Below are 20549 nucleotides of genomic sequence, written 5' to 3' on the forward strand. Positions count from 1 at the left end.
AGTAGCTCCATCCATTATTATAGACAGTCTATGGTCTTTCCCCAAGCAAGAGAAAGGAAGTAAGGAAGAAAGGAAGAAAGGAAGAAAGGAAAGGGAAAGAAAGCAAACTGACTTAATAAGAAAAGTATTCAAAAGGTGTGTGAGAGAGAGATGGATCAAGAGGGGAAAAGTGCGGGGCCCACACAGACTGCTTATGCAAAGGTTCCAATATGTGGTGCTACATCCCTGAACAGAGGAGGTCAAGGATAACATTTAAAAAATACTTTCACCTGCTTTTATTTTGTTCTTGACCTTTAACCTTGAGTTTCTTTTTACTGCTCTGCAACACATTATGAGGAGTGGAGTGAGGAGTTATTTGATTCATTGTAAATCTGGTTTGATTAAAGCAATCGTAACTTGATGAAAACAAAACCATATTTCATCATTTTCCCCACCTTACATTCATCAATCATCACTCACAACACAAAAGTGTCATTTAAGGAAAGTGTGTGAAGGAGCAAAACGTGATTCAACAAACTGGAAGTTATGAAAATATTAGTAATGGGAGTGATGAAATGTGTGAGAAGTGAAAAATAGAGGGGTTCAAGTGGATGTAAAATGAAAAAAAGAGCTGATTATCAAGTGACTTGATTCATTTTCTACCACTCATCACCCTGTTCTACTTTGAAAGGGAAATGCCACAACTTCTGGTTTGAGGTTGCTCTGATTGATGGAACTTTGTGCAACCGCTGAAATGAGACTTCCCCCAAAATCCCCAGTAACACAGTTCAAATATCCCAGTGGTGGTTTAATGTTTTGGATTTCTAGTGTCTCTGCAAAGTGCTGTCTGCTGGGGACATTCTCCTCTTATTAATACTGTCATGTATACACATTATAAATGTTTACAATTAAAGTTAGAACTTTAAAATAAGAGCTCAAATTCAGGAATAAATCATGCGTCTGCTGGCCACATCTAGTGGCCATTTTTGGCTCCAAACTACTAAATGTTTCAATAACAAATTAAACTTGAGGGAATTCTGAGGGCACAAATTATTATCTGCATCAAAATGAGCATAAACAAAAAATGATACTAAATACTATAGATAGGAAATGAAGCTGAGAAATAAATGAGTGGCATCCAGGACTGTGGTGACGCTGTTTCAGTGAGGAAAGTTACAGGAGGAAAAGTGCCTCAGTTATAATCTCAAATCAGTGTCACGTTTTCTCCATCAGGTTTGTCTGATCCCCTGGAACGAAGACGAGAAGAAAAGACTTTTTTCAAACGTGTGTATTTATATGTCAACCTTCAGTTTGTTCACACACCCCATCAGTAAAGTCTGTTCAACGATTTGGGACTTCATTTATCCACACAGTCACTTTATTTATTCAACACCAGTTCTCAATATCTTCCCGAGACCCAGTGTCCTCACATGAGGACGTCACATTTTGGCTTTGCTTGACCTTATTTTTCATTCTCCTTAACTCAGACCTGTTGTCCTTATACGTGGACACTGTTTGTGCCATCTAGTGGCTTTAAGAGCACAATACACTGATCATGTAAAAACAAGATGGCAGCCATCTCTGCCAAGTCAGTCTGCAGCTGATCCCGACACAAAGGTCAACAAGGTCTAAAACCTGATCACATGTTATGGTTGAAACTTGTTTATTTCTGATTAATAATGTTTGTAGTTTGATATGGCAACAAATTTGACACCAGTAACAAGATGCTGTTAATTAGGAAGTACTCGTTTGAGGACACTGGGACTTATTATAGTTGACAATGTTTAGTTTTTTATACTTATCAGGTGCAACTGATCCCAAAAAGCCAGGAGAAGTTGAAAATGCACAGCAAACAAAAGCTTGGGTCTCAGGAGGATATAACAGAAGAGCCCCATGCCAACTTTAATTCCTCCCAAAATGATCTTGCTGATAGTGCTGCAGGCTCACTGCATGAGACACTCAACTCTCTGAAGAAGATAGACAACAAAAAGGAAGTTAGCTCCATGGCACAAGCCGGGAATTAAAGCAAGTTCCTTTCTTGTGGTGCCATCTTCCAGTTTCATTCTGTCTCCACATTTAAAGAAACCTTTCATCAATGGAAATGTGGTCTTTTCATAACACTGGGCTGTCAGTGCAGACGAAAGATGCTGATCGTCACCTTGGAATTATACGGTTCTATCTGACCTTTCTGTCAAAATGTGGACTTTTTAGTTTGAAAACAAAAAGGTTCATATCATTGATGTTATTTGGAATGCTAAACTTTGAAGCTCAATGTCTCAAAACCGCTCAGACCACAGACAGAACCTTGTAATTCTTTGTTTGTTGGGTTTTGTTTTCAGATATTTTTAATGTTTCTTTAACAACATACAAACTGCTATACAGCTTTGCAAAAGAAAAACAGTCAAAACACACGCACATGTATGTACAGGCACAGGTACACACACAGACAGATACCTACAAACATACAGAAACTTTAAAGGGACAGGCAGTTGCACGGGATAAAGGTCCAATCAGGGTCTAACCTATTATGATCAGCTACTCTACTTTTGGAGTCTAGCTTTTATACAGTACAGGCCAAAAGTTTGGACACACCTTCTCATTCAATGCGTTTTCTTTATTTTCATGACTATTTACATTGTAGATTCTCACTGAAGGCATCAAAACTATGAATGAACACATGTGGAGTTATGTACTTAACAAAAAAAGGTGAAATAACTGAAAACATGTTTTATATTCTAGTTTCTTCAAAATAGCCACCCTTTGCTCTGATTACTGCTTTGCACACTCTTGGCATTCTCTCCATGAGCTTCAAGAGGTAGTCACCTGAAATGGTTTCCACTTCACAGGTGTGCCTTATCAGGGTTAATCAGTGGAATTTCTTGCTTTATCAATGGGGTTGGGACCATCAGTTGTGTTGTGCAGAAGTCAGGTTAATACACAGCCAACAGCCCTATTGGACAACTGTTAAAATTCATATTATGGCAAGAACCAATCAGCTAACTAAAGAAAAACCAGTGGCCATCATTACTTTAAGAAATGAAGGTCAGTCAGTCCGGAAAATTGCAAAAACTTTAAATGTGTCCCCAAGTGGAGTCGCAAAAACCATCAAGCGCTACAACCAAACTGGCACACATGAGGACCGACCCAGGAAAGGAAGACCAAGAGTCACCTCTGCTTCTGAGGATAAGTTCATCCGAGTCACCAGCCTCAGAAATCACAAGTTAACAGCAGCTCAGATCAGAGACCAGATGAATGCCACACAGAGTTCTAGCAGCAGACCCATCTCTAGAACAACTGTTAAGAGGAGACTGCGCCAATCAGGCCTTCATGGTCAAATAGCTGCTAGGAAACCACTGCTAAGGAGAGGCAACAAGCAGAAGAGATTTGTTTGGGCCAAGAAACACAAGGAATGGACATTAGACCAGTGGAAATCTGTGCTTTGGTCTGATGAGTCCAAATTTGAGATCTTTGGTTCCAACCGCCGTGTCTTTGTGAGACGCAGAAAAGGTGAACGGATGGATTCCACATGCCTGGTTCCCACTGTGAAGCATGGAGGAGGAGGTGTGATGGTGTGGGGGTGTTTTGCTGGTGACACTGTTGGGGATTTATTCAAAATTGAAGGCACACTGAACCAGCATGGCTACCACAGCATCCTGCAGCGACATGCCATCCCATCCGGTTTGCGTTTAGTTGGACGATCATTTATTTTTCAACAGGACAATGACCCCAAACACACCTCCAGGCTGTGTAAGGGCTATTTGACCAAGAAGGAGAGTGATGGAGTGCTGCGGCAGATGACCTGGCCTCCACAGTCACCGGACCTGAACCCAATCGAGATGGTTTGGGGTGAGCTGGACCGCAGAGTGAAGGCAAAGGGGCCAACAAGTGCTAAACACCTCTGGGAACTCCTTCAAGACTGTTGGAAAACCATTTCAGGTGACTACCTCTTGAAGCTCATGGAGAGAATGCCAAGAGTGTGCAAAGCAGTAATCAGAGCAAAGGGTGGCTATTTTGAAGAAACTAGAATATAAAACATGTTTTCAGTTATTTCACCTTTTTTTGTTAAGTACATAACTCCACATGTGTTCATTCATAGTTTTGATGCCTTCAGTGAGAATCTACAATGTAAATAGTCATGAAAATAAAGAAAACGCATTGAATGAGAAGGTGTGTCCAAACTTTTGGCCTGTACTGTACATGTTTAGATTTAATTATATGTTTTTCATATTTTTTTTTATTTTATTCACTTATTTATTTTGTATGTTTAGTAAACATGTTTACAGCCTGCTAGAAAAACAGTTAGGCCCAAAGTTACACATATTTAACTTTTTGAAGCTCAGTGGTGAGAAGACATGAAAAAAACAGTCTGTCAGGGAATGAGTGGAAACGTGGCGCTTCTATACTGCAGGGCTGATGAGGGAAAGTGGAAACAGGTGAGCAGGTGAATGAGAGAGTCAGGTGACTGGGACAGGAGGGAAAGTGTGAGGACATCTGGTGGATGGATGGAGGTGATGCAGGGGGCTGGAGGGAGGGACAGAGAGGCAGAATGGGAGAAGCAGGACTGAGGAGGACTTTGTGACACAGTTCTCCAACCACAACAGTCTTTGGCCTGTAATCTACAAGCTCAGGAACAAATCATGTTTGTGCTGGCCACATCTGATCAAAACAAAGATTTAAATAACAAATTTCACTTGAATGACTTGTGACGACACAAATTATGATCTGCATCCAAATTTATTTGATGTTCATGGACACAAAAACAGAAAGCAAACACTATTAAATGACTCTTGTTCAGTGATTTCATGTTCAGATTCACTTCATCCACACAAGAATCTCAGCTGTGTACAAGACAATAATGAATGATGTCCTTATTGATTATGATCAGAATCATTACACTTCTATAAAACCTCATAACAACAACAACATTTGGTCTGCCAAACAAATAAATGTGATTATAGATTTCTTTACAGATGAACACAAAGACAACAAAGTGTGGAGGATAAAGGAGGTGACACACACAGGAAGGAGCGCCACCTACACACACTCAAACATTTACACAACAACTCAGGAGAAGATGTCAAAGTCCCGCCCACAATGTTTGACTGACAGCTGATCTGTGTGCAGTGAAGAAACGCCACAACAATCAGCTGTCAGCAACAAACATGGAGACCAAACACAGAGTTTAACCCTTAAATGACTTCTGACTATTTGACTTGACACAACTCAGCTGTGGAATCAGAACAAAGACAAAGTCCAGCATAGAGAGGCTGAGTGAATGTGGTCTGGACTCTGTGGAGGAGAGTCATGGTTTCAGAGACGCTGTAGAAGGACAGAATACCTGCACTGTGATCCAGGTACACTCCTACTCTGGAGGACCGAGGACCTGAGACGGGAGTTTTGACACTGTTGTGATAAAACTCATAACTGTTGACACATCTTAATGCCCATGATTTGTCATTGTGTCCAAATCTACATTCACCCCCTGCTCTGCTGATATTCTTGTATGCGACTGCTACATAAACTCCTCCTCTCCACTCCACCTCCCAGTAACAACGTCCAGTCAGACTCTCTCTACTCAGGACCTGACAACATCCAGTGAATCTGTCTGGGTGTTTAGAATAAGACTGTTGTTGTCTCATGAATGTCACTTTCCTGTTCCCCTCAGATAATAACAGCCATGTGTGTGCTGTGTTTGGATCCAGTGTGATGTGACGTGAATATCTGAAGAACTCAGCTCTGGTCTTGGGCTCTGGTTGTGGCAGTAAAACATCCACTTCAGTCCCTGTCAGTGAGACGTTTGTCCATGTGTCCCTCAGAGCGTCCTGTACTTTATCTCTGACTCCTGACACAGCCGCTGTCACGTCCTCAAAGTAGCGGCGAGGACGGATGTTGATGCTGGATGAGTGTGTGGCTTCACTGAGTGCTGACAGTGAGGGGTAGTTGTGTAGAAACTGCTTGTGATCCTCTGTGTGTGAGAGCTTCTTCAGCTCAGCGTCTTTCCTCTTCAGCTCAGTGATCTCCTGCTCCAGCTTCTCCTGAAGCTCTTTGACTCGACTCACTTCAGTTTCCTGCTGCCATCTGAGCTGCTGCTTCACATCAGAGCGTCTTTTCTCCATGAGACGGATCAGCTCAGTGAAGATCTTCTCACTGTGCTCCACTGCTTTATCAGCAGAGCGACTGATAGCCTCCACCTCCTGTTGGAGCAGCTTCACGTCTTTCTCTGTGTCCTGGATTCTCTGCTGGATGTTTTGTCGACTCCCCTCCAGCTCTCTCTGCCTCTCAGTCCTTTCTGCTGCAGCTGACACTGTGTCGTGGCCTTTATGTTCATCCACAGAGCAGAGATAACAGATACACTGCTGATCAGTGCGGCAGAACATCTTCATCACCTCATCATGACGAGAGCAGATGTTCTCCTGCAGCTTCTTGGAGGGCTCCACCAGCTTGTGTTTCTTGAATGTAGCCGAGTCACGATGAGGCTGGAGGTGTTTCTCACAGTAAGAGGCCACACACTGCAGACAGGACTTGAAGGCTTTCAGTTTCCTCCCAGTGCAGACATCACAGGACACATCTTCAGCTCCAGCATAGCAGTGATCAGCAGGAGCCGCTTGGAGTCCAGTCTTCTTCAGTTTCTCCACTAAATCTGTTAACATGGTGTTTTTCCTCAGGACAGGCCTCGGTGTGAAGCTCTGCCTACACTGAGGGCAGCTGTAGATTCTCTTCTCATCCTCTCCATCCCAGAAGCTTTGAATACAGTTGATGCAGTAGCTGTGTCCACAGGGAAGAGTCCCCGGATCCTTCAGTAGATCCAGACAGATGGAACAAGAGAAGGTTTCTCGGTCCAGCTCAACTCCTTTCTGCGCCATTTCACCTCGTGGCAGTGACTGTGTGAGTTTCACTCTCTGAGAAGTGAAACTAGTTTGAGCTCTGATCTAAACATCATGTGTTCCTGCAGTGAATGGAGTCTGTCAGCTCTGTCACGTCACCACAGTGTTGGTTACACACTGTAGATCTGAAGGGGAGGGAACAAGGAAATGTGTGGACAGAGTGGAGCTGGCTGTGTGTGTGAGAGCAGGAAGAGGAGGGAGGGCTCATCAAGCTCTGAGTCATTCCAGGAAGAGGAGCAGTTTGACAGAGATACTGTGTGTTTAACACTTGTTTACAACAGAGCTCATTTCTCATTTAAAAACACTGATCACTTCATCCTTTAGGAGGTAAACTCTTCTAAGAATCAGAGGGTTTGGAGACGGCTCCACAGTTTTCTAAACTGTCCCGTAATTAAGTTTCATCAAACTCATGATTGTTTACAATAATTCTAAAACAGTAAATATGAGACACAGAATTTAATCACTGCTGTAAAGGTAATGAAACTCCAACAATTAAACTATTAGCAGATGAAAGTCTTTAAGTTATGTTTGAGAGAAAACAGATTCAATTCAGAAAGTCATTTTGAGTAAAAGATGTATTTTGATGATAAATGCATTTAAACAGCTGATTCAAATGAGTTACTTGGTGCAGCTCTGAATCCCCACAGGACCTGAATGCACCAGATTATTTGGTTCTGCACTTTAGTTTGTGACATGTTTGTACAGGTGAATATAAAAAGGTTTCTTTCTTATATTCACCATCAGCTGTTAAACTGAAAACAGGAAACAATACAGGTTGCGGTCAGGGATTTCAAAATAAAAGGAGGACGATGAGCAACAACATTTAAATAAGCACAACTGGGAAAACATCTACAGGCTAATTGCAAGATTTATCATTATTTTTATAATGGATATTTTCATCATGTATATGTTTAGACGTAATGATATAGTTTTTTATATTTTTTTATTTAATTCATTTATTTATTTGCCCCAAGTAATAATGTTTAGTAAACATGTTTACAGCCTGCTACAAAAACAGTTTTGGTCTCTATAGCTAATTTCTACACTCGTAACAACTGTACACGGGGTGAATTTTAACGTAACATTTTTTTTTTAAGGCCCAAAGTTACACATATTTAACCCTTTGAACCCTGAGCTCAGTGGTGAGGAAACATGAAAAAAAGACAATGAGAAATTGGTGAGAAGATTTTTTAATGACCAAAAAAAAAAGTAAATAAAGATTTAGATTTTTTTTTAAAACTATTTATTTATTGTTATGCTTATTACATTTTAAAATGATGTTACAGAATTATTCCAATTTTTAAGCGCTCTTTCCAGGTTGTTTCATTTTTCACATTTTCTTGTTTTTAATTTTTAATAAATTTTTGGGTCATTTCTTCTTTAGTTGCCTTTTTCACGTGTGTTTAAAGAAATAAAGCCAGTTTGCTCAGGTTTCAGAGGGTTATGGGCGGGGCTGCTTTGAGTGACAGGTTGTCTGCGAGGAGTCGCTACAGTCCACAGCTCCACCCTCTCCTCCAAATATGGTCACTTCTGGCTCCAAAAACCAAGATGGCCACGGCTGAAATGCCGAACTTGAGTCCACAAAACCCAAAGGTGACATCACAGTAGCTCCATCCATTATTATAGACAGTCTATGGTCTTTCCCCAAGCAAGAGAAAGGAAGTAAGGAAGAAAGGAAGAAAGGAAGAAAGGAAAGGGAAAGAAAGCAAACTGACTTAATAAGAAAAGTATTCAAAAGGTGTGTGAGAGAGAGATGGATCAAGAGGGGAAAAGTGCGGGGCCCACACAGACTGCTTATGCAAAGGTTCCAATATGTGGTGCTACATCCCTGAACAGAGGAGGTCAAGGATAACATTTAAAAAATACTTTCACCTGCTTTTATTTTGTTCTTGACCTTTAACCTTGAGTTTCTTTTTACTGCTCTGCAACACATTATGAGGAGTGGAGTGAGGAGTTATTTGATTCATTGTAAATCTGGTTTGATTAAAGCAATCGTAACTTGATGAAAACAAAACCATATTTCATCATTTTCCCCACCTTACATTCATCAATCATCACTCACAACACAAAAGTGTCATTTAAGGAAAGTGTGTGAAGGAGCAAAACGTGATTCAACAAACTGGAAGTTATGAAAATATTAGTAATGGGAGTGATGAAATGTGTGAGAAGTGAAAAATAGAGGGGTTCAAGTGGATGTAAAATGAAAAAAAGAGCTGATTATCAAGTGACTTGATTCATTTTCTACCACTCATCACCCTGTTCTACTTTGAAAGGGAAATGCCACAACTTCTGGTTTGAGGTTGCTCTGATTGATGGAACTTTGTGCAACCGCTGAAATGAGACTTCCCCCAAAATCCCCAGTAACACAGTTCAAATATCCCAGTGGTGGTTTAATGTTTTGGATTTCTAGTGTCTCTGCAAAGTGCTGTCTGCTGGGGACATTCTCCTCTTATTAATACTGTCATGTATACACATTATAAATGTTTACAATTAAAGTTAGAACTTTAAAATAAGAGCTCAAATTCAGGAATAAATCATGCGTCTGCTGGCCACATCTAGTGGCCATTTTTGGCTCCAAACTACTAAATGTTTCAATAACAAATTAAACTTGAGGGAATTCTGAGGGCACAAATTATTATCTGCATCAAAATGAGCATAAACAAAAAATGATACTAAATACTATAGATAGGAAATGAAGCTGAGAAATAAATGAGTGGCATCCAGGACTGTGGTGACGCTGTTTCAGTGAGGAAAGTTACAGGAGGAAAAGTGCCTCAGTTATAATCTCAAATCAGTGTCACGTTTTCTCCATCAGGTTTGTCTGATCCCCTGGAACGAAGACGAGAAGAAAAGACTTTTTTCAAACGTGTGTATTTATATGTCAACCTTCAGTTTGTTCACACACCCCATCAGTAAAGTCTGTTCAACGATTTGGGACTTCATTTATCCACACAGTCACTTTATTTATTCAACACCAGTTCTCAATATCTTCCCGAGACCCAGTGTCCTCACATGAGGACGTCACATTTTGGCTTTGCTTGACCTTATTTTTCATTCTCCTTAACTCAGACCTGTTGTCCTTATACGTGGACACTGTTTGTGCCATCTAGTGGCTTTAAGAGCACAATACACTGATCATGTAAAAACAAGATGGCAGCCATCTCTGCCAAGTCAGTCTGCAGCTGATCCCGACACAAAGGTCAACAAGGTCTAAAACCTGATCACATGTTATGGTTGAAACTTGTTTATTTCTGATTAATAATGTTTGTAGTTTGATATGGCAACAAATTTGACACCAGTAACAAGATGCTGTTAATTAGGAAGTACTCGTTTGAGGACACTGGGACTTATTATAGTTGACAATGTTTAGTTTTTTATACTTATCAGGTGCAACTGATCCCAAAAAGCCAGGAGAAGTTGAAAATGCACAGCAAACAAAAGCTTGGGTCTCAGGAGGATATAACAGAAGAGCCCCATGCCAACTTTAATTCCTCCCAAAATGATCTTGCTGATAGTGCTGCAGGCTCACTGCATAAGACACTCAACTCTCTGAAGAAGATAGACAACAAAAAGGAAGTTAGCTCCATGGCACAAGCCGGGAATTAAAGCAAGTTCCTTTCTTGTGGTGCCATCTTCCAGTTTCATTCTGTCTCCACATTTAAAGAAACCTTTCATCAATGGAAATGTGGTCTTTTCATAACACTGGGCTGTCAGTGCAGACGAAAGATGCTGATCGTCACCTTGGAATTATACGGTTCTATCTGACCTTTCTGTCAAAATGTGGACTTTTTAGTTTGAAAACAAAAAGGTTCATATCATTGATGTTATTTGGAATGCTAAACTTTGAAGCTCAATGTCTCAAAACCGCTCAGACCACAGACAGAACCTTGTAATTCTTTGTTTGTTGGGTTTTGTTTTCAGATATTTTTAATGTTTCTTTAACAACATACAAACTGCTATACAGCTTTGCAAAAGAAAAACAGTCAAAACACACGCACATGTATGTACAGGCACAGGTACACACACAGACAGATACCTACAAACATACAGAAACTTTAAAGGGACAGGCAGTTGCACGGGATAAAGGTCCAATCAGGGTCTAACCTATTATGATCAGCTACTCTACTTTTGGAGTCTAGCTTTTATACAGTACAGGCCAAAAGTTTGGACACACCTTCTCATTCAATGCGTTTTCTTTATTTTCATGACTATTTACATTGTAGATTCTCACTGAAGGCATCAAAACTATGAATGAACACATGTGGAGTTATGTACTTAACAAAAAAAGGTGAAATAACTGAAAACATGTTTTATATTCTAGTTTCTTCAAAATAGCCACCCTTTGCTCTGATTACTGCTTTGCACACTCTTGGCATTCTCTCCATGAGCTTCAAGAGGTAGTCACCTGAAATGGTTTCCACTTCACAGGTGTGCCTTATCAGGGTTAATTAGTGGAATTTCTTGCTTTATCAATGGGGTTGGGACCATCAGTTGTGTTGTGCAGAAGTCAGGTTAATACACAGCCAACAGCCCTATTGGACAACTGTTAAAATTCATATTATGGCAAGAACCAATCAGCTAACTAAAGAAAAACCAGTGGCCATCATTACTTTAAGAAATGAAGGTCAGTCAGTCCGGAAAATTGCAAAAACTTTAAATGTGTCCCCAAGTGGAGTCGCAAAAACCATCAAGCGCTACAACGAAACTGGCACACATGAGGACCGACCCAGGAAAGGAAGACCAAGAGTCACCTCTGCTTCTGAGGATAAGTTCATCCGAGTCACCAGCCTCAGAAATCGCAAGTTAACAGCAGCTCAGATCAGAGACCAGATGAATGCCACACAGAGTTCTAGCAGCAGACCCATCTCTAGAACAACTGTTAAGAGGAGACTGCGCCAATCAGGCCTTCATGGTCAAATAGCTGCTAGGAAACCACTGCTAAGGAGAGGCAACAAGCAGAAGAGATTTGTTTGGGCCAAGAAACACAAGGAATGGACATTAGACCAGTGGAAATCTGTGCTTTGGTCTGATGAGTCCAAATTTGAGATCTTTGGTTCCAACCGCCGTGTCTTTGTGAGACGCAGAAAAGGTGAACGGATGGATTCCACATGCCTGGTTCCCACTGTGAAGCATGGAGGAGGAGGTGTGATGGTGTGGGGGTGTTTTGCTGGTGACACTGTTGGGGATTTATTCAAAATTGAAGGCACACTGAACCAGCATGGCTACCACAGCATCCTGCAGCGACATGCCATCCCATCCGGTTTGCGTTTAGTTGGACGATCATTTATTTTTCAACAGGACAATGACCCCAAACACACCTCCAGGCTGTGTAAGGGCTATTTGACCAAGAAGGAGAGTGATGGAGTGCTGCGGCAGATGACCTGGCCTCCACAGTCACCGGACCTGAACCCAATCGAGATGGTTTGGGGTGAGCTGGACCGCAGAGTGAAGGCAAAGGGGCCAACAAGTGCTAAACACCTCTGGGAACTCCTTCAAGACTGTTGGAAAACCATTTCAGGTGACTACCTCTTGAAGCTCATGGAGAGAATGCCAAGAGTGTGCAAAGCAGTAATCAGAGCAAAGGGTGGCTATTTTGAAGAAACTAGAATATAAAACATGTTTTCAGTTATTTCACCTTTTTTTGTTAAGTACATAACTCCACATGTGTTCATTCATAGTTTTGATGCCTTCAGTGAGAATCTACAATGTAAATAGTCATGAAAATAAAGAAAACGCATTGAATGAGAAGGTGTGTCCAAACTTTTGGCCTGTACTGTACATGTTTAGATTTAATTATATGTTTTTCATATTTTTTTTTATTTTATTCACTTATTTATTTTGTATGTTTAGTAAACATGTTTACAGCCTGCTAGAAAAACAGTTAGGCCCAAAGTTACACATATTTAACTTTTTGAAGCTCAGTGGTGAGAAGACATGAAAAAAACAGTCTGTCAGGGAATGAGTGGAAACGTGGCGCTTCTATACTGCAGGGCTGATGAGGGAAAGTGGAAACAGGTGAGCAGGTGAATGAGAGAGTCAGGTGACTGGGACAGGAGGGAAAGTGTGAGGACATCTGGTGGATGGATGGAGGTGATGCAGGGGGCTGGAGGGAGGGACAGAGAGGCAGAATGGGAGAAGCAGGACTGAGGAGGACTTTGTGACACAGTTCTCCAACCACAACAGTCTTTGGCCTGTAATCTACAAGCTCAGGAACAAATCATGTTTGTGCTGGCCACATCTGATCAAAACAAAGATTTAAATAACAAATTTCACTTGAATGACTTGTGACGACACAAATTATGATCTGCATCCAAATTTATTTGATGTTCATGGACACAAAAACAGAAAGCAAACACTATTAAATGACTCTTGTTCAGTGATTTCATGTTCAGATTCACTTCATCCACACAAGAATCTCAGCTGTGTACAAGACAATAATGAATGATGTCCTTATTGATTATGATCAGGATCATTACACTTCTATAAAACCTCATAACAACAACAACATTTGGTCTGCCAAACAAATAAATGTGATTATACATTTCTTTACAGATGAACACAAAGACAACAAAGTGTGGAGGATAAAGGAGGTGACACACACAGGAAGGAGCGCCACCTACACACACTCAAACATTTACACAGCAACTCAGGAGAAGATGTCAAAGTCCCGCCCACAATGTTTGACTGACAGCTGATCTGTGTGCAGTGAAGAAACGCCACAACAATCAGCTGTCAGCAACAAACATGGAGACCAAACACAGAGTTTAACCCTTAAATGACTTCTGACTATTTGACTTGACACAACTCAGCTGTGGAATCAGAACAAAGACAAAGTCCAGCATAGAGAGGCTGAGTGAATGTGGTCTGGACTCTGTGGAGGAGAGTCATGGTTTCAGAGACGCTGTAGAAGGACAGAATACCTGCACTGTGATCCAGTTACACTCCTACTCTGGAGGACCGAGGACCTGAGACGGGAGTTTTGACACTGTTGTGATAAAACTCATAACTGTTGACACATCTTAATGCCCATGATTTGTCACTGTGTCCAAATCTACATTCACCCCCTGCTCTGCTGATATTCTTGTATGCGACTGCTACATAAACTCCTCCTCTCCACTCCACCTCCCAGTAACAACGTCCAGTCAGACTCTCTCTACTCAGGACCTGACAACATCCAGTGAATCTGTCTGGGTGTTTAGAATAAGACTGTTGTTGTCTCATGAATGTCACTTTCCTGTTCCCCTCAGATAATAACAGCCATGTGTGTGCTGTGTTTGGATCCAGTGTGATGTGACGTGAATATCTGAAGAACTCAGCTCTGGTCTTGGGCTCTGGTTGTGGCAGTAAAACATCCACTTCAGTCCCTGTCAGTGAGGCATTTGTCCATGTGTCCCTCAGAGCGTCCTGTAGTTTATCTCTGACTCCTGACACAGCCGCTGTCACGTCCTCAAAGTAGCGGTGAGGACGGATGTTGATGCTGGATGAGTGTGTGGCTTCACTGAGTGCTGACAGTGAGGGGTAGTTGTGTAGAAACTGCTTGTGATCCTCTGTGTGTGAGAGCTTCTTCAGCTCAGCGTCTTTCCTCTTCAGCTCAGTGATCTCCTGCTCCAGCTTCTCCTGAAGCTCTTTGACTCGACTCACTTCAGTTTCCTGCTGCCATCTGAGCTGCTGCTTCACATCAGAGCGTCTTTTCTCCATGAGACGGATCAGCTCAGTGAAGATCTTCTCACTGTGCTCCACTGCTTTATCAGCAGAGCGACTGATAGCCTCCACCTCCTGTTGGAGCAGCTTCACATCTTTCTCTGTGTCCTGGATTCTCTGCTGGATGTTTTGTCGACTCCCCTCCAGCTCTCTCTGCCTCTCAGTCCTTTCTGCTGCAGCTGACACTGTGTCGTGGCCTTTATGTTCATCCACAGAGCAGAGATAACAGATACACTGCTGATCAGTGCGGCAGAACATCTTCATCACCTCATCATGACGAGAGCAGATGTTCTCCTGCAGCTTCTTGGAGGGCTCCACCAGCTTGTGTTTCTTGAATGGAGCCGAGTCACGATGAGGCTGGAGGTGTTTCTCACAGTAAGAGGCCACACACTGCAGACAGGACTTGAAGGCTTTCAGTTTCCTCCCAGTGCAGACATCACAGGACACATCTTCAGCTCCAGCATAGCAGTGATCAGCAGGAGCCGCTTGGAGTCCAGTCTTCTTCAGTTTCTCCACTAAATCTGTTAACATGGTGTTTTTCCTCAGGACAGGCCTCGGTGTGAAGCTCTGCCTACACTGAGGGCAGCTGTAGATTCTCTTCTCATCCTCTCCATCCCAGAAGCTTTGAATACAGTTGATGCAGTAGCTGTGTCCACAGGGAAGAGTCCCCGGATCCTTCAGTAGATCCAGACAGATGGAACAAGAGAAGGTTTCTCGGTCCAGCTCAACTCCTTTCTGCGCCATTTCACCTCGTGGCAGTGACTGTGTGAGTTTCACTCTCTGAGAAGTGAAACTAGTTTGAGCTCTGATCTAAACATCATGTGTTCCTGCAGTGAATGGAGTCTGTCAGCTCTGTCACGTCACCACAGTGTTGGTTACACACTGTAGATCTGAAGGGGAGGGAACAAGGAAATGTGTGGACAGAGTGGAGCTGGCTGTGTGTGTGAGAGCAGGAAGAGGAGGGAGGGCTCATCAAGCTCTGAGTCATTCCAGGAAGAGGAGCAGTTTGACAGAGATACTGTGTGTTTAACACTTGTTTACAACAGAGCTCATTTCTCATTTAAAAACACTGATCACTTCATCCTTTAGGAGGTAAACTCTTCTAAGAATCAGAGGGTTTGGAGACGGCTCCACAGTTTTCTAAACTGTCCCGTAATTAAGTTTCATCAAACTCATGATTGTTTACAATAATTCTAAAACAGTAAATATGAGACACAGAATTTAATCACTGCTGTAAAGGTAATGAAACTCCAACAATTAAACTATTAGCAGATGAAAGTCTTTAAGTTATGTTTGAGAGAAAACAGATTCAATTCAGAAAGTCATTTTGAGTAAAAGATGTATTTTGATGATAAATGCATTTAAACAGCTGATTCAAATGAGTTACTTGGTGCAGCTCTGAATCCCCACAGGACCTGAATGCACCAGATTATTTGGTTCTGCACTTTAGTTTGTGACATGTTTGTACAGGTGAATATAAAAAGGTTTCTTTCTTATATTCACCATCAGCTGTTAAACTGAAAACAGGAAACAATACAGGTTGCGGTCAGGGATTTCAAAATAAAAGGAGGACGATGAGCAACAACATTTAAATAAGCACAACTGGGAAAACATCTACAGGCTAATTGCAAGATTTATCATTATTTTTATAATGGATATTTTCATCATGTATATGTTTAGACGTAATGATATAGTTTTTTATATTTTTTTATTTAATTCATTTATTTATTTGCCCCAAGTAATAATGTTTAGTAAACATGTTTACAGCCTGCTACAAAAACAGTTTTGGTCTCTATAGCTAATTTCTACACTCGTAACAACTGTACACGGGGTGAATTTTAACGTAACATTTTTTTTTTAAGGCCCAAAGTTACACATATTTAACCCTTTGAACCCTGAGCTCAGTGGTGAGGAAACATGAAAAAAAGACAATGAGAAATTGGTGAGAAGATTTTTTAATGACCAAAAAAAAAAGTAAATAAAGATTTAGATTTTTTTTTAAAACTATTTATTTATTGTTATGCTTATTACATTTTAAAATGATGTTACAGAATTATTCCAATTTTTAAGCGCTCTTTCCAGGTTGTTTCATTTTTCACATTTTCTTGTTTTTAATTTTTAATAAATTTTTGGGTCATTTCTTCTTTAGTTGCCTTTTTCACGTGTGTTTAAAGAAATAAAGCCAGTTTGCTCAGGTTTCAGAGGGTTATGGGCGGGGCTGCTTTGAGTGACAGGTTGTCTGCGAGGAGTCGCTACAGTCCACAGCTCCACCCTCTCCTCCAAATATGGTCACTTCTGGCTCCAAAAACCAAGATGGCCACGGCTGAAATGCCGAACTTGAGTCCACAAAACCCAAAGGTGACATCACAGTAGCTCCATCCATTATTATAGACAGTCTATGGTCTTTCCCCAAGCAAGAGAAAGGAAGTAAGGAAGAAAGGAAGAAAGGAAGAAAGGAAAGGGAAAGAAAGCAAACTGACTTAATAAGAAAAGTATTCAAAAGGTGTGTGAGAGAGAGATGGATCAAGAGGGGAAAAGTGCGGGGCCCACACAGACTGCTTATGCAAAGGTTCCAATATGTGGTGCTACATCCCTGAACAGAGGAGGTCAAGGATAACATTTAAAAAATACTTTCACCTGCTTTTATTTTGTTCTTGACCTTTAACCTTGAGTTTCTTTTTACTGCTCTGCAACACATTATGAGGAGTGGAGTGAGGAGTTATTTGATTCATTGTAAATCTGGTTTGATTAAAGCAATCGTAACTTGATGAAAACAAAACCATATTTCATCATTTTCCCCACCTTACATTCATCAATCATCACTCACAACACAAAAGTGTCATTTAAGGAAAGTGTGTGAAGGAGCAAAACGTGATTCAACAAACTGGAAGTTATGAAAATATTAGTAATGGGAGTGATGAAATGTGTGAGAAGTGAAAAATAGAGGGGTTCAAGTGGATGTAAAATGAAAAAAAGAGCTGATTATCAAGTGACTTGATTCATTTTCTACCACTCATCACCCTGTTCTACTTTGAAAGGGAAATGCCACAACTTCTGGTTTGAGGTTGCTCTGATTGATGGAACTTTGTGCAACCGCTGAAATGAGACTTCCCCCAAAATCCCCAGTAACACAGTTCAAATATCCCAGTGGTGGTTTAATGTTTTGGATTTCTAGTGTCTCTGCAAAGTGCTGTCTGCTGGGGACATTCTCCTCTTATTAATACTGTCATGTATACACATTATAAATGTTTACAATTAAAGTTAGAACTTTAAAATAAGAGCTCAAATTCAGGAATAAATCATGCGTCTGCTGGCCACATCTAGTGGCCATTTTTGGCTCCAAACTACTAAATGTTTCAATAACAAATTAAACTTGAGGGAATTCTGAGGGCACAAATTATTATCTGCATCAAAATGAGCATAAACAAAAAATGATACTAAATACTATAGATAGGAAATGAAGCTGAGAAATAAATGAGTGGCATCCAGGACTGTGGTGACGCTGTTTCAGTGAGGAAAGTTACAGGAGGAAAAGTGCCTCAGTTATAATCTCAAATCAGTGTCACGTTTTCTCCATCAGGTTTGTCTGATCCCCTGGAACGAAGACGAGAAGAAAAGACTTTTTTCAAACGTGTGTATTTATATGTCAACCTTCAGTTTGTTCACACACCCCATCAGTAAAGTCTGTTCAACGATTTGGGACTTCATTTATCCACACAGTCACTTTATTTATTCAACACCAGTTCTCAATATCTTCCCGAGACCCAGTGTCCTCACATGAGGACGTCACATTTTGGCTTTGCTTGACCTTATTTTTCATTCTCCTTAACTCAGACCTGTTGTCCTTATACGTGGACACTGTTTGTGCCATCTAGTGGCTTTAAGAGCACAATACACTGATCATGTAAAAACAAGATGGCAGCCATCTCTGCCAAGTCAGTCTGCAGCTGATCCCGACACAAAGGTCAACAAGGTCTAAAACCTGATCACATGTTATGGTTGAAACTTGTTTATTTCTGATTAATAATGTTTGTAGTTTGATATGGCAACAAATTTGACACCAGTAACAAGATGCTGTTAATTAGGAAGTACTCGTTTGAGGACACTGGGACTTATTATAGTTGACAATGTTTAGTTTTTTATACTTATCAGGTGCAACTGATCCCAAAAAGCCAGGAGAAGTTGAAAATGCACAGCAAACAAAAGCTTGGGTCTCAGGAGGATATAACAGAAGAGCCCCATGCCAACTTTAATTCCTCCCAAAATGATCTTGCTGATAGTGCTGCAGGCTCACTGCATAAGACACTCAACTCTCTGAAGAAGATAGACAACAAAAAGGAAGTTAGCTCCATGGCACAAGCCGGGAATTAAAGCAAGTTCCTTTCTTGTGGTGCCATCTTCCAGTTTCATTCTGTCTCCACATTTAAAGAAACCTTTCATCAATGGAAATGTGGTCTTTTCATAACACTGGGCTGTCAGTGCAGACGAAAGATGCTGATCGTCACCTTGGAATTATACGGTTCTATCTGACCTTTCTGTCAAAATGTGGACTTTTTAGTTTGAAAACAAAAAGGTTCATATCATTGATGTTATTTGGAATGCTAAACTTTGAAGCTCAATGTCTCAAAACCGCTCAGACCACAGACAGAACCTTGTAATTCTTTGTTTGTTGGGTTTTGTTTTCAGATATTTTTAATGTTTCTTTAACAACATACAAACTGCTATACAGCTTTGCAAAAGAAAAACAGTCAAAACACACGCACATGTATGTACAGGCACAGGTACACACACAGACAGATACCTACAAACATACAGAAACTTTAAAGGGACAGGCAGTTGCACGGGATAAAGGTCCAATCAGGGTCTAACCTATTATGATCAGCTACTCTACTTTTGGAGTCTAGCTTTTATACAGTACAGGCCAAAAGTTTGGACACACCTTCTCATTCAATGCGTTTTCTTTATTTTCATGACTATTTACATTGTAGATTCTCACTGAAGGCATCAAAACTATGAATGAACACATGTGGAGTTATGTACTTAACAAAAAAAGGTGAAATAACTGAAAACATGTTTTATATTCTAGTTTCTTCAAAATAGCCACCCTTTGCTCTGATTACTGCTTTGCACACTCTTGGCATTCTCTCCATGAGCTTCAAGAGGTAGTCACCTGAAATGGTTTCCACTTCACAGGTGTGCCTTATCAGGGTTAATTAGTGGAATTTCTTGCTTTATCAATGGGGTTGGGACCATCAGTTGTGTTGTGCAGAAGTCAGGTTAATACACAGCCGACAGCCCTATTGGACAACTGTTAAAATTCATATTATGGCAAGAACCAATCAGCTAACTAAAGAAAAACCAGTGGCCATCATTACTTTAAGGAATGAAGGTCAGTCAGTCCGGAAAATTGCAAAAACTTTAAATGTGTCCCCAAGTGGAGTCGCAAAAACCATCAAGCGCTACAACGAAACTGGCACACATGAGGACCGACCCAGGAAAGGAAGACCAAGAGTCACCTCTGCTTCTGAGGATAAGTTCATCCGAGTCACCAGCCTCAGAAATCACAAGTTAACAGCAGCTCAGATCAGAGACCAGATGAATGCCACACAGAGTTCTAGCAGCAGACCCATCTCTAGAACAACTGTTAAGAGGAGACTGCGCCAATCAGGCCTTCATGGTCAAATAGCTGCTAGGAAACCACTGCTAAGGAGAGGCAACAAGCAGAAGAGATTTGTTTGGGCCAAGAAACACAAGGAATGGACATTAGACCAGTGGAAATCTGTGCTTTGGTCTGATGAGTCCAAATTTGAGATCTTTGGTTCCAACCGCCGTGTCTTTGTGAGACGCAGAAAAGGTGAACGGATGGATTCCACATGCCTGGTTCCCACTGTGAAGCATGGAGGAGGAGGTGTGATGGTGTGGGGGTGTTTTGCTGGTGACACTGTTGGGGATTTATTCAAAATTGAAGGCACACTGAACCAGCAT

General features: G+C 41.1%; 2 protein-coding genes across 2 annotated transcripts; both read right to left on the reverse strand.

The window, feature by feature from the left end:
- Positions 1 to 4694: 4694 nt before the first annotated feature.
- On the reverse strand, positions 4695 to 7121 carry LOC144465113 (tripartite motif-containing protein 16-like). The gene has a single exon (XM_078173434.1). It carries the CDS (start codon positions 6840 to 6842, stop codon positions 5184 to 5186), a length of 1659 nt encoding a protein of 552 aa, XP_078029560.1. The 5' UTR covers positions 6843 to 7121; the 3' UTR covers positions 4695 to 5183.
- A 6039-nt stretch (positions 7122 to 13160) lies between these two features.
- Positions 13161 to 15598, reverse strand: LOC144465114 (tripartite motif-containing protein 16-like). The gene has a single exon (XM_078173435.1). It carries the CDS (start codon positions 15306 to 15308, stop codon positions 13800 to 13802), a length of 1509 nt encoding a protein of 502 aa, XP_078029561.1. The 5' UTR covers positions 15309 to 15598; the 3' UTR covers positions 13161 to 13799.
- Positions 15599 to 20549: the final 4951 nt, after the last annotated feature.

The sequence above is a fragment of the Epinephelus lanceolatus genome, chromosome 12 (genome assembly GCF_041903045.1).
Source record: "Epinephelus lanceolatus isolate andai-2023 chromosome 12, ASM4190304v1, whole genome shotgun sequence".
In the NCBI taxonomy this organism is placed as follows: Eukaryota; Metazoa; Chordata; class Actinopteri; order Perciformes; family Serranidae; genus Epinephelus; species Epinephelus lanceolatus.